Source organism: Camelina sativa, chromosome 3 (assembly GCF_000633955.1).
Source record: "Camelina sativa cultivar DH55 chromosome 3, Cs, whole genome shotgun sequence".
Lineage (NCBI taxonomy): Eukaryota > Viridiplantae > Streptophyta > Magnoliopsida > Brassicales > Brassicaceae > Camelina > Camelina sativa.
Genome location: NC_025687.1, coordinates 14,463,900 through 14,476,735, shown reverse-complemented (window position 1 = coordinate 14,476,735; position 12,836 = coordinate 14,463,900). Strand labels below are relative to the sequence as shown.

Genomic DNA, 12,836 nt, shown 5'->3' with positions numbered 1-12,836 from the left:
ATAAAAAGTGACGATTGGAAACTCAAAACCTGGTTGCAAAGTGGCTCTGATACCACATGATAGACTCCTAGGTGAAGATCTATGCCCAAGGACACACATTGCAAGGTCTTGAAGAGGGATGAAAGAAATGATGATGATGAATGGCTAGAAGATGCAGCGGAATGGAGAGATGAACGGCGAAGAAGGTGAAGAGGTGGATTTGCAGCGGATTGAAGGGGAAGAACGAAGTGTACTTCTAAGAGAGATGGAGATCTCTTAGACTACAGGCTTGATTATATCTTAGATATGACACACTAAGAAATAAACAAGTTGAAAAGATACTACACACTTCTCAGATCAAACAAGTAAAAAGAAGGTTTTTGATTAAAATGTTTGATAGTTTGCAAAAGAGAAATACATTATCTTTTTATAGGATAAGGGGGCATGAAGTAGAAGAGAGGAATTAAAGGCCTAGGAAATCATGCAAGAGCTTTAACAAGGTCAAGCTCATGCATAATGTCTAGGAAATTACAAAGCAATAAATGCAAGTTTGAATAAAAGAGAAAAGATAGAAAATGGGTCAAGACAAAGAGATGGGCCTTGGACCACGAATTGGGTTGGCAAAGGGGACTTAGTAAATGTTACTTAGGCCTCATTAAAAACATTGTCAAGAAAACCCAATGGGACAAAACTTGACAAGGGAAAAAGAGTGCATAAGCAACACTTTACCTTTTACTGAACACCTTGAGCTGTGAGCAACGTCCAAATGGTTTGAACCACACTTCCTGCTTCTTGTCCAGCTCCTTGATTAGTCCTTTGATAGCGTGGTTGAACCCTGGACCTTGATCTTGTTAAAGTACCCGCCGGAATGATCAACGCTTCCTCCGATGCTTCCTCGGGTACAAGCTGCTCTTCCGGTGCTTCCTCTGGTTCAAGCTGCTCCTCCAATACTTCTTCTGGTTCAAGATGCTCCTCATGTCCATCTTCTTTGGTTGAGCTGACCATGGTCTCATCAATCCAGAAACTTGCATGCCTGCATCATCTATAACAAAAGCTACGGATTCATTTTCTTCAGTTCAAACATTTGTTGACTACTTCAGTAGTCTCGAACTCTCCATTCTCATGTGAATCCCCATCAATTAACGAACTCATGGCCATTGTCCTTTCTGTCCCATAACTCGTCCTGCGTACGTCCAGATACGTCCTATTGAATGTGATCAAGTCATCATTTTATTATCTTAGAAGATTTGTATATTATATAGTGAAAGTAATTGATTTGTGTTATGCATGTATAAACTATTCGTATCACACACCAGTTACTTATGTATGTGTGTGTCTCCACATTGGGTTGTGTTCTAGAGACGTGTCCCTTAGTCAAAGTGTGTCATGTAAACCTATAAATACAGTTTATATATCTAATAAAAGAGTGTGGTTTTACATTGAGTGTAAAACAAAAGTCAGAGAGAGACAAAGACAGAGTAAAATCTGTGTTGTCCAATCCTTAACAACCTTGAGAGTTCAAAGTAGTCTTACATTGCCGTCCTTCGTCGGCGGGAAATGCAGGCTACGGTTGAACTTCAACGGTTGTGCCGGATTTGGCAAAAGATAAGTTTGTCCCTGATTTGGCATATGATAAGGTTGGTATGCTTGCTGGAACATGTTAGCAGTGTACGGCATTACAGCTCCTGTCACCGGAACATGTTGTTGATGCTGCATCAATTGTAGTTGTTGTTGCCGCTGCATCATTTGTTGTTGTTGTTGTTGCTGCATCATTTGTAGGTGGTGTGGTTGTATCGTTTGTGGATAGGGCAGCATCGGTTGCGGAGGCCGCAACTGCGGAGCACCATACTCAAACTTTGATGGGACACGCCAGTTTCGGTTTTGGTTTCGGTTTCGCATCGGTAAAGGCTGTACAACCTTTGATTTACTGGTGAAACAGCATAGAATAGAACGTATTATTTGTAGCAATGTTTTCTTCTTCGGCTGCTGCTTCATCTTCTCTTGGAATTCACGTTCCATGGGTTTAGGATCATAATATGAACTAGCAGAGTCAGAAGAAGAAGAAGAAGAAGAAGAAGTTTCATCTTCATCGTCGCTCTTTAGATCATCATCTTCAATCTGGTACTTAACTGAGAAGAGCTCTGTTTCTTTGCCACATTTATTAAGTTTACGAACCAGATCCATAGGTTCTACGTCCCCTGTGACTGTCATGAGCCCTTTTTCGCTGTCGTACTCCACTTCGTTTACACCTGTTTTCATTGGAAACAAAGTATTAAGAATTATCTCATGTTATAATACTTATATATATATATATATGAGTCAAGAAGCACTTCAAAAGTAAGTTGGACTTTTTCTTATTACCAGAGATACTCTTCAACTTGATGCTTGCTTTTTTTTGGCAACCGGTGCAACACTTTAGATCGACTTTTAGTATGCAAGTCTGCACAATTTACACAGCTAATCATTAGCAACTGAAGAGAGAGAGTGTGATAGATAGATATAATATAGATAGATTGAGACTTGAGAGATTGAGAGAGAGAAGAGGAAGTACCCCGACGGATTGGTTTGGGTCCGCCATTGTGAAGGAAGCTTGGTGAAAAGAAGAAGAAGAAAACCCTAAACTGAAACTCAATAGAGAAAAAGAAGATTTGTACAATAGGCATCGTTAAATCTTTTGTAGACAAGGAAGAATCCATAAACTTTCCATAATTACCGAATTTAACATAACAAGTTAAGGTAATGATACATTTATTTTCTTTGATAATGTCGGTTTCCATATTGGAAGAATCTGGCAATTTCAAGACCTGCCTTCTCCATATTTTTACCAAGTATATTCAAGATTTCAAACTCAGATTCGGAGGATAAATTATATTTATGCGTTCTCATTCTTACATCATTTGTACTCAAGCTAACGACAAAAGTTAATTAAGTGACTTGATGATACCATTTAGCAGGAACGAGAAATGGAGAATTAGCAAAGTGACTTAGTGGGGAAAGATGATTGGCAAAAAGACGAAAGTATCATATCTGTTGCGGCACGGGAGCAACAACTTTACAGCACACTTGATCTTGATGTGTCTATGAGGTAAAAAAACTCAAACTAATAAGTATGAAAAGCTTGTAACAATTTTTTTGGGTCGACAATAATGTTTTGAATAATAGAGACCGGATTTAGAAATGATACAATGAAGAGTAAAAACAACAAACAAGGAAAAGAAAAAAAGAATAATAAATTGTACCCAAAACGGCCTCAACCAAAAGCATCAGCTGGAATTTGTTTTGCTAGTTAAAAGAGACCCGGTTGCGTAAAGCCCTTAACGCAAGCTACACCTTCTCGGGTTCCTTCACAGCTTCTTTGGTTTCTTTGGCATCTGCTTCAGCTGCAACCTCTGTTTCTTTCGTCTCCTGGGGGCTTTTAGGTTCAGAGCATTCAGCATCCGCATGCGTTTCAGCAGGACCGAGATCTCTCAAATTCTCGGTTATTGCAGTACCACTTGCTTTTGGTGAGCTCTCAGTCTGTTCCACATCACTAGCTTTAGGTGAGCTCTCAGTGTGTTCCACATCACTAGCTTTCGGTGAGCTCTCAGTGGGTTCAACACCACTCCCATCTGGCAACTTCTCTTTGGATTCATTGCCCGATGCACCTGGTGAATCCTCTGCACTTTTGTTATCAGTATCATCGCCATTGTCCTCTTTTTCAATTTGAACATCACCATTGGACAATATAGTAGCTTCATCTGGGTTGGAAGAAGGCGAAGTGGACTCAGAGGTCTCTCTCCATTCAACCCAAGCAGGTGACTTTTCAGGTTCTGGTTCACTAGGGTTTTCAGAAGGATGCTTTGATGTAGAATCCTCTGTTTCCATATCAACAGATGGGGAAGAGGCTACAGTGTCGTTGAATTCATCAGCTTCACCTATGACGACATCACCATCCTCACCATCTCCATCAGCATTGGGTGAAGGGGACGCAATTGAGCTCACTGAGCGCTCATTCGCATCTTTAACATCATCAAATGCAAACCAGTTTGAATTTGTGAAGAGAGAATCACTACAACGACACCATGTTATATTTCGTAAGTTAAGGGATCGCATCAACCATATATGAATATGATGCGAATCGATGGTTTAATTTCTACCAGAAAAGAAAAGTTGAACTCGTTACCTCTCCTGATCATCTCCAAGACGCAAGGAAGATATGACGACTTCTGCAGATTCATCATCAAAGTAGACATCCTGCAACATAGACATAATAAGAGGTTTTAAACATATCACTAGAAGTTTCATCATATTGGGTGGCTTAGACAAACAGGCACATGAGTCGTAACACAAATTTGGGCGAGTTTTCAGCAAAAAAATAGCACAGAAAGGAGGAAAGGAAAGAAGTTAAAAACTTCTTCCTACTTGTTCCAAAACGAAAGTCAAGTTTTAATTCCAAAAGATAAGGAAAAGACTAAATATACCTCATCATCGCGTTCCATAGAGCCTTGGGCCTGCAGTGGAATAATAAAAATGTAAATGGTAGAACCAGTGTATTATGAGGAAAGTAATGCAATGAAAATCAAAAGCTCATGCATAATCCAAGCTACTTCCAGGCTAATTAACTATGATAAAGGAAGAGAAGACGGTTGGAACCCCATGCTAACTAAGCAGAATGATTGAAGAAGATGTGATGGTTTAACTATCCATCAAATACAGAGATTTGTAACTACATTTCAGGAACTATAACAGGAATACAGGTCAACATAAATTATAATAAATAACTAAACAATCCTGAATCGATTCCCTCCTTTGGCTCGAAAGTCAATACCCATGACCTTTCAAGGCTTAATGAAACATGCGGCTAATATCTTTGATAAAAATAATTTTTTTTATAGAAAAGATCAAAAGTAGCAGCTATGGCAACTGGCAAGGCAAAACGAGAACATCACCTCATCCATGTCATCGTTGCTGTAAATTCCATATCGAAAGGCCTGGCTCAAATTGTTTGCCAGGGCTGCCACATCATAATCTCTATCGTGGTAATCATCATCATCACTGTCTCTACTACGATCATGGAGTGAAGTTGGCCTCCTGTTAAGCAAAAGAATATCAGTAAAAAGAATTATCCATTTACTACACCACCTACCATCACTACAGCCTTCTCATGTATAACATTTATCAACCCCTAAAGAAATTCCCAAATGCAAGCTCTTGTTGCCACCTAGTGGAATGTGCAACTTATCATATATCTTGATTGCTATTAAAGCAAAAGCAAATTACACAAATGTGACAAACTTTTGTAAGAGAATCACTATTTTCAGTATGAACTGGCTTTGGTAATAATTTGAGAACAGAAGCCGGTGTCATAAGTTTCTTTGAGTCTTAAGAAACTCCGTATAAGAGAAAAAAATACATACCCGCAGGCCCAAGAGTACACATTTTCCAATGTATTACGCTTTGACAAGACATCTGTCTGCCAGTCCACCCATTTGCTATTTTCCTGGTAAAGAACGTAGCAGAAAAATCAACAAGATATGAAGAGTTTGATACTAAAGACCAGACCCTACAAGACTAGAATCCCTCTCAATCTTTCACATGCAAACAAGCTATAAAGGAAACATCTCTGGGAGAAATAAAAAAGGAGTAATGCGCTGATCAATTTTTTTTACCATCTCATCTTCTATAAATTCATACAGAAAGTGTAAGGAAATATCATACTCTCATCCAAAACTCGAGAAAACTACGATAGCAACTATATATAAGCATATTGAATACTTTCAAGCCCAGTCAATAATTTAGTTCTGCTTCATATCTGCATGAGTACATGAATGGGTAGCAAGCCACTAAAAAATAATAAATCCCACAAGACAGATTGTGGTATACCTGCAAATGAGACTGAATTTCGACATTACTATTAGCTAACTGAAGAAGTTTGTTCGAGATACGAGTCAAATGACCAATATTTCCAGTCCTGAGTGGCTTTCTACCCTCTACAGGGACAGTAGGCTGAAGCTGAGACATCATATATAAACCACGTTAGTAACCACTGATGCCAACCCCAGATATTATCAATCAAGTATCTCACCTTATCAGAATCACTAGCAGTTAATGTTGAGTCCTTTTCCGCCTCTAGTATACTCCCAATAAGATTGCACTCACTGAGAAGATGGTCAACAAGTTGAGAGGTTTTGCTCTCTAAACATGAGAGAATTACATTCTCTACATGGTGATGCAGAAAATTGTTGTAGGGATACCTGAGACACAATTGCATCACAAATTAGCATGGCAGTCTGCATATCATCAACTAAAATCATGAAGTTCCCCACTTACTCGAAGAACAAGTCCAACACTCTTTTCACCGCCCCAAGTCGAATTACTTCTTTTTCTGCTGCTTCACTACCGACGGTGAGTAAGACTGAAATAAACTCTACAATCTAGGAAAAAGAAAATTTAAATTATAAACCATTATAACAGTGAAAGATACATTATAACTAGAAAACAAATCATACAAATGAGGATAAGAAATACCTTTAATCTATGTTTTCCAAGAGGTGGTTGTAACTTGCCATACGTTGTTAACAGAATACCCTCAGCAGATGAAACATTCAAAAGCTTAAGTAAATCACCTGCACAGTAGAGAAGCATATTACATATGATACATAGCAGCCAAGAGACTAGTTAACATTGCAAACCACGCACTAAAGCAAAGAGACCTACAAAAGTTGAGAAAGCAAAATGCTATAATGATATTCTTGCACCTCAATGAGAGTCTCTACAAAATTAGAAAAAAAAATACAGTTTCACCAGTTTTCATACCAACAAGCAACAAGTGTGCATAGAATATCTGGTTGTAGGTTCCGAAATCCCACAAAAAAGGCCCAATATTCTTCCTTCCCAACCACATCTCTCACAATAGGGAATATGGTATTCAAGAAGTCAAACAACCACATATGAACATATAATAACCATACTATATTTGCTCACCTAGGCTTCCAAGCATTCCCTCCACTGTCTCAGGATTAGTTGCTATGCTTCCATGGGTTAGTTGACGACCGTATATATGATAAGTCCCCATTGTAAACCTCTTAGGATCCAGCAAAGATATGCATACAGACAATGAATTAACGAGAACAGACTTGGGCCGTGAATCTTCTAAAGTATGTTTCAACAACCTTCCAGTGCAACTGCATAAAATTTTACAGGGAATAAGTTGATTACTTAGAAATTTTCAACAATATCAACGAGTGAATGAAAACAATAGCCAAAGCTGAGAAAAACCTACCTGGGGCTGGAAAGTTTTGTAGCAAGACCAGGGGGTGCGTATCTTGCTACAGTACAAAGAATTTCAGCTGCATTGGCATGTACTTCGGGAGACTCCTACAAAAGTATAACACAAATCTCTGAGATATCAGTAGATAGCATCATAGCAATGCCTGGGATGATAGAATAAAATCTGAAGTAAAGAAGGAAAGCCCTAAGACTAGACATATTGAAAAAAAAAAGTAATTTCATGCAACTGAATGGAACTTACCGAGGAGCCAAACTTATCCACAATCATCTCTAGAATATCTGTATCTTCTACCCACTGCATTGCACTTGTGTAGTTTGAATATAGGTGCTCATCAGTACCAACCAGACGTTTTAAAACCTGAACACCAAGTAATAAGTAAAAGTCTAGGAAACAAGCAATTGAAAGAAAAACTAATGTTTACAACCTCTCGGTATCTCCTACAAGTATTATAACCTTCATTGTTTACAGGCAATAATAATTAATAAAGTCCCTGGTGTAACAGACTAACAATAATAGCTAAACAACAATACGCACCATGAGACAATGATGCGAGCAATATCATAAATTTTCCTATTGTTCTCATCATTATTGCTGGGTCTATTACTATTGTTGTGGTAAAAAGATTCATAAATTCTTTAAAGGAGAGGAAAAAATGACATATTTTTCAACTATTCAGTTCAAGTAGATGTGTAATAAACGTAGAGCAAAAACCAGGAGTTCTAATAACACATCAAAAAAACCAACCTCCATTATAGATGTAGTACCAATCAAATCAACAAGCTGCTTCAGTATGTCTTGATGATCCTGGTAGCACAACAAAGCCAAGATTAACCATACTGTGAATTAATCTTCAGATGGTTAAGTGGTGTTTAAAGCATTGTGAACTTGTGTACCAGTTATCAAAATTTTATCAACAGGGTTCGACTAAATATAGTTGATTAGTAAAAATCTCTTTCAACGATTAAACAGCCAAACAGATCTTCATCAAAATCTCCTACTATTTAAGACCATTATCTCAAGTTACACAGAAGGTTCAAATTGTACAAGAAAGCAGCTAGCTAATGGGTCAATACTCTCAACAAAGATAAAGAAAATACTAATTCTAGCTAAGTTCAATTCATTCTTACAAGGAAAACTTAATCTGGGAAACAAAATCAACTTACTTTTATAAATTGCATGAAAGGAATCGTCTTCCGCACCAGCAAACAAATGACAACCTGGTAAGAGAAAAAGTAAGAGAGCACATGTTGAAGAAGCTCTATGGACCCTATAAGAGCATGGGAAAGTTCTCAATGAGTTTTCTGAATTAAAAATTGTTGAATGCTGAATACCTTGCTGAAGTACCCGGCAAGCAATGAGTTATGGGTTTCTTTAGCTTCCAAAAACGAAAACAGCAATAACATCAACTGAAAAAAGAAGGTGTTCATGAGAGATAAGAAAGCCTAGATCCTTAACCATTTAACGAAGTTTTAATATAGGAGAAAGTAACAGAGTCAATGTCTACCTCCTCATCCTCTACTAGTGTTTTCAGTATCATTTCAATCTCACATGTAAATATTTCACAGGCAATGAAAGGAAACCTGCAATATAAAAGAATATTAATTTTTTAATTCATCAAACACAATCAGAAGGAAAACAATAAACAATTTCGACTTTTTCATTTTCGATTTTTTCTTTTTGGATCATTTATCCAATACTTACTTGAAAGTTCGCTTCTTTTCAACATCCTCGAGAGGCTCCTCTATTATGTACCTAATAAGTTGTTCCACTTGCACTCTTTCTCTCAAGCTGAAATAAGAAAATCCAATAGTCAAGAATGAGTGGGCATTGCCAGTGAATGCGAATATAATTGAAAAAAAGAAATTTGAAAAATCCAACTATTGGTCAGAATAAGAAGATTATTTTGATCAACAAATTGACAGCAACATCATTTGATGCGAAAAATGGCATGTCGCAAAATAATATTTGAAAGTAGAAATGTTTTTAGTTGTTGTATATTTAATTAGCAAAGCTTTGGAGGTGAACATCAAAATAAGTGACAGCATTTTCAAGCAATATATACAACACACAAAGCCAATGCATTGTCACTTCTAACCTCTACATATGAACAATTGCATTTCTTTTCCTCTCCCGAAAACGGTCATTAAGCATGAAGCATGAAATAGAAAGAAAAAAAATGTGGTTACAGAGCATACAAATTCAAGAGTTTTCCGTTCAGGGCTTTGCATTCTTGAATAATCTCATCCTCGTCAAGAAGTTCCTCTAATGTGAAACCATCTTTGTCCAAAATTGCTTCAACCTGCAAAAGAAATCACAAAGCATGAAAGACTATGAATAGCGAGCAGCCAGATTCATACAATATGAATAAAGTCCCACTAGATGAGACAAACAAGTTACATAAAAAAACTCCACAGAACTATCCCCTTCGAAACGCCAGCATTTTTCTACTAGTGTTTTCAGTATCACTTCAATTACCACCTATGCATGTTTTGATGTCCATTTGAAGGATAGGGGTCATCACTACAACTACTAAACAATCTGATGACAATTATCAGGGGAAGACTTTCATCGTTCAAAAATATTCTCAAATCACATCGACAAGATTTCTCTTCACTCTACATTTCACCTCCATTGTACAAACTAGTGTAGGAAATGCAGACTACCAGCAAGACAGTGTTTAGATTATCATCAAGAATAAGAAATACAAAGACACTTCTTTTACTTATAAGCCAATAATAAATCAAAACACACCAGAAACCATAAATCCCTTCACCTTCCCCTGCAACATACATATTCGTCTAAAGAAACAGAGGAAGCTACCAAATCCCACAGAAATGAAACCTCAATACATCCGTCCACAACTCCCCAAATGGCGTTAAATCCATAAAACAAAGAAAACAAACAGCGAAAACTATCTCGTGCCTTATTATTCTCCACATAAATTACACACACGATCGTTTATAAAAAAAAAAAAAAAAAAAANAAAAAAGTCAAATGGAGAAGACGAAAAACTCACGGCAGACGCCGTTGACAATCCCGCCATTCGCCAGAACATATTTGCAGCAGCTCAAGAAAACGTCCACAGATTCGGAATCTTCGAAACCCTAAGGGCAAATTTCGCCCCGGAAATCAAAAAGGAGAGGATTCGATTGGGAAACAAGTAATTCGAAACCCTAGAATCTGTAATCGCTTTGCTATGGGTAAAAAATTCGAATCTGAGATCGAAAGAGATGAGCGACGAAGAGAACCTTCAATTGCGGGGGAGGGGTAGTGCTTAGAGATAGATAGAAGAAGGAAAGGAAGGGAAAAAAAAAACAAAAATATTTCTTTTTAAAAAAGCCCCAAAATTAATTTATTTTGCTATTTACGTCCCACAGTAGTGTGGTCTATATTCAACATCAACATGCTGGTTTGCTGTGACTTGACTTGTGAGTGAAAAATATTTATTATACACCCAAATCAGTATTGTAAACAGACCACATTTATTGGTTTTTTTTCTTCTTTCCTAACAGTGTTTTTGTGAATTAAATTGTTGGTAAAATGTTTGTCATAGGAGAGACCATTAAACCAAGAGACTTTAAGTGAATTAGAAACGGGTTTGAGCTTAATTATTTGATAAATGGTTTATTCTTATAACACTCATGTCATGATATGTATGATGTGATTTTTGGTCGTCGAGATCATCTTAGAAATTTTTTTTATATATGTTGTAGAAATTTTGAATGACACGTTGGATTGAATAATCGATTGATTTAAATTCGTAAATCATTTTTTTGTTTAATAATTATGAAATTTGAACAGGTCAAATATGTGTATAATAATTTGTAAATAATTTATTTACAAATATATATATACAATAAGAAAAAACCATTCTCTAATTTATCAGATAATCTACCAAAATGACATACGTTTACAAGAAAAGCCAATTGTCTAGTCATATTATATTAACAAAAAAAATAAAATATAAAGAAGACAAACCCCTAAACAAATCAATCATTCAGACCATAATACTTTACAACAAAAAGAGAAGAAGAAGGGAATCTCTAACAATTCAAACACTAGTCATCACCATTTTCCTCTTTACAATTAATTCCGAACATTGGATGTCGCTTTCTTACAATCCTCAACAACTACGTACGTCTGTAAGCTTCGTTACTTCAACAGCATGACACGCATACCCAAGGGTTTGATGACTGCAGTTAGTTATCTTATTGGTCTCCAAGGGTTTCTTTTTGGCTAAAACGTAAGCTTTTTCAGATATTAGTAAGGGACCTTGTAATTCATGTATAAAGATAATATTTATTTGTTATATTGGTTATATCTATTTGACTATTTGCAATTTTATGGGATTTTAGTTAAACTTTTTATCAATAAAAATCATTGAATATAATATAATTTGAAGATTAAAAGATAAATCTATATAAATGTCGTACTTATTTTACTAATCTATATATAACATATATTGTCTAGTGTCGCAATAATTTTGTCGACAATCTTCTTACCTTTTATCTTTAAAGAGTTCTTCCATATTCATATCTCATGAAAACATAATTTTAAAAGTTCTAACGTCAATGTCAATCGCTGACCTTATTATAGAGACCATTTAAACATATCAATATTCTATATTAAATGCAAATATACAAAGTTTTGAACAGTTTTAGTGTTATGTCGCTACAATGAGGTTGTCCAAATGCATCATCTGCCATAATATAATTTCCGACTAAGTCAAAAATACTTAAATGATGAAACGTTTAAACCCTACAATGAATATATATTCACTAATCCAAGTTACATATTTTTCTAAAATCTCATATGTTATTTGCAGATGTTAATTTTGTGATGCAACCCCATCTTCGTCTTCTAAAAAAAGAAACATAGTGTACTTTAAATATGTTGTTTTTACCAATGTTTTGGGTTAAAAGCATTTAATAATATATATATATGTTATATTTGTTATATTTGTTATATATGTTTTATATCATGTTATAAAACTGTAGCTCCAGTTGATAATATACCTTATAGGATATGCTATACAAATCACATGCCACTTTTTGTAACGGCTTACATATCATTTTTTTCTATATTTCTTCACCATTGATTTTGTTTTTTTAGATAGATTATTTTTTCAAAAAAAAATTTCATAGTTTTCCCAAAAAAAAAGGTGCTCCCTTTACAATATCTTTGTTTTAGATCAAAATTTTTAAGTTAAGTTAAGTTAAATAATTATTTTTTTTGTCATATAAGTAAAATTTAATAATAAATCTTTATGGTATATGTTTTTTAGAAACTAATATTTCACTTCAATTTTCTTTTCATGTTAAGATTTTTATAAATACAATTACATAACTTGTTTTTTTACTCCACCATGCATTAAAATCTTACTTACATTCTAAAACTCATTAACCCATTCTAAATTTTGGAATATAATCATTTTTTGGTTATAATTTTAATAATAACATTACTACTAAAAAAATTGGTAGTATTATTTTTACTATTTTAAAATTTTCATTTATTTTACTTAATTCATTTTAGATAGTTATTATTTTTATTATTTACTAAAAAATTATATTATTGTTTATACTATTTG

The 12,836-nt window shown here is 35.3% G+C and overlaps 2 protein-coding genes across 2 annotated transcripts; both read right to left on the bottom strand.

Moving 5' to 3' along the window:
- On the bottom strand, positions 1,498–2,557 carry LOC104778955 (probable serine/threonine-protein kinase samkC). The gene is made up of 3 exons (XM_010503358.2): positions 2,531–2,557; positions 2,341–2,419; positions 1,498–2,228 (listed from the first exon to the last, which is right to left on the bottom strand). Exons 1-3 carry the CDS (start codon positions 2,555–2,557, stop codon positions 1,498–1,500), a joined length of 837 nt encoding a protein of 278 aa, XP_010501660.1.
- Positions 3,061–10,550, bottom strand: LOC104777073 (serine/threonine-protein phosphatase 6 regulatory subunit 3). Its single transcript, XM_019243742.1, has 20 exons — positions 10,498–10,550; positions 10,266–10,353; positions 9,445–9,548; positions 8,951–9,037; positions 8,754–8,829; positions 8,581–8,655; positions 8,413–8,466; positions 7,994–8,053; positions 7,490–7,606; positions 7,241–7,335; positions 6,943–7,142; positions 6,487–6,584; positions 6,289–6,392; positions 6,044–6,212; positions 5,842–5,970; positions 5,376–5,458; positions 4,908–5,049; positions 4,440–4,469; positions 4,142–4,212; positions 3,061–4,027 (listed from the first exon to the last, which is right to left on the bottom strand). The coding sequence occupies exons 2-20, from the start codon at positions 10,302–10,304 to the stop codon at positions 3,304–3,306; spliced, it is 2,457 nt and encodes an 818-aa protein (XP_019099287.1). The 5' UTR covers positions 10,305–10,353; positions 10,498–10,550; the 3' UTR covers positions 3,061–3,303.

Excerpts from the sequence above, each read along its gene's own strand:
- LOC104778955 (XM_010503358.2), bottom strand. The coding sequence starts at position 2,557 with ATGGCGGACCCAAACCAATCCGTCGGG. Across the intron at positions 2,420-2,530 it reads ACCCAAACCAATCCGTCGGG|ACTTGCATACTAAAAGTCGA; the intron begins GTACTTCCTCTT and ends TAAATTGTGCAG. Across the intron at positions 2,229-2,340 it reads CAAGTTGAAGAGTATCTCTG|GTGTAAACGAAGTGGAGTAC; the intron begins GTAATAAGAAAA and ends CAATGAAAACAG.
- LOC104777073 (XM_019243742.1), bottom strand. The coding sequence starts at position 10,304 with ATGTTCTGGCGAATGGCGGGATTGTCAACGGCGTCTGCC. Across the intron at positions 8,054-8,412 it reads CTTTCATGCAATTTATAAAA|GATCATCAAGACATACTGAA; the intron begins GTAAGTTGATTT and ends TTGTGCTACCAG. Across the intron at positions 7,143-7,240 it reads ACAAAACTTTCCAGCCCCAG|TTGCACTGGAAGGTTGTTGA; the intron begins GTAGGTTTTTCT and ends AATTTTATGCAG.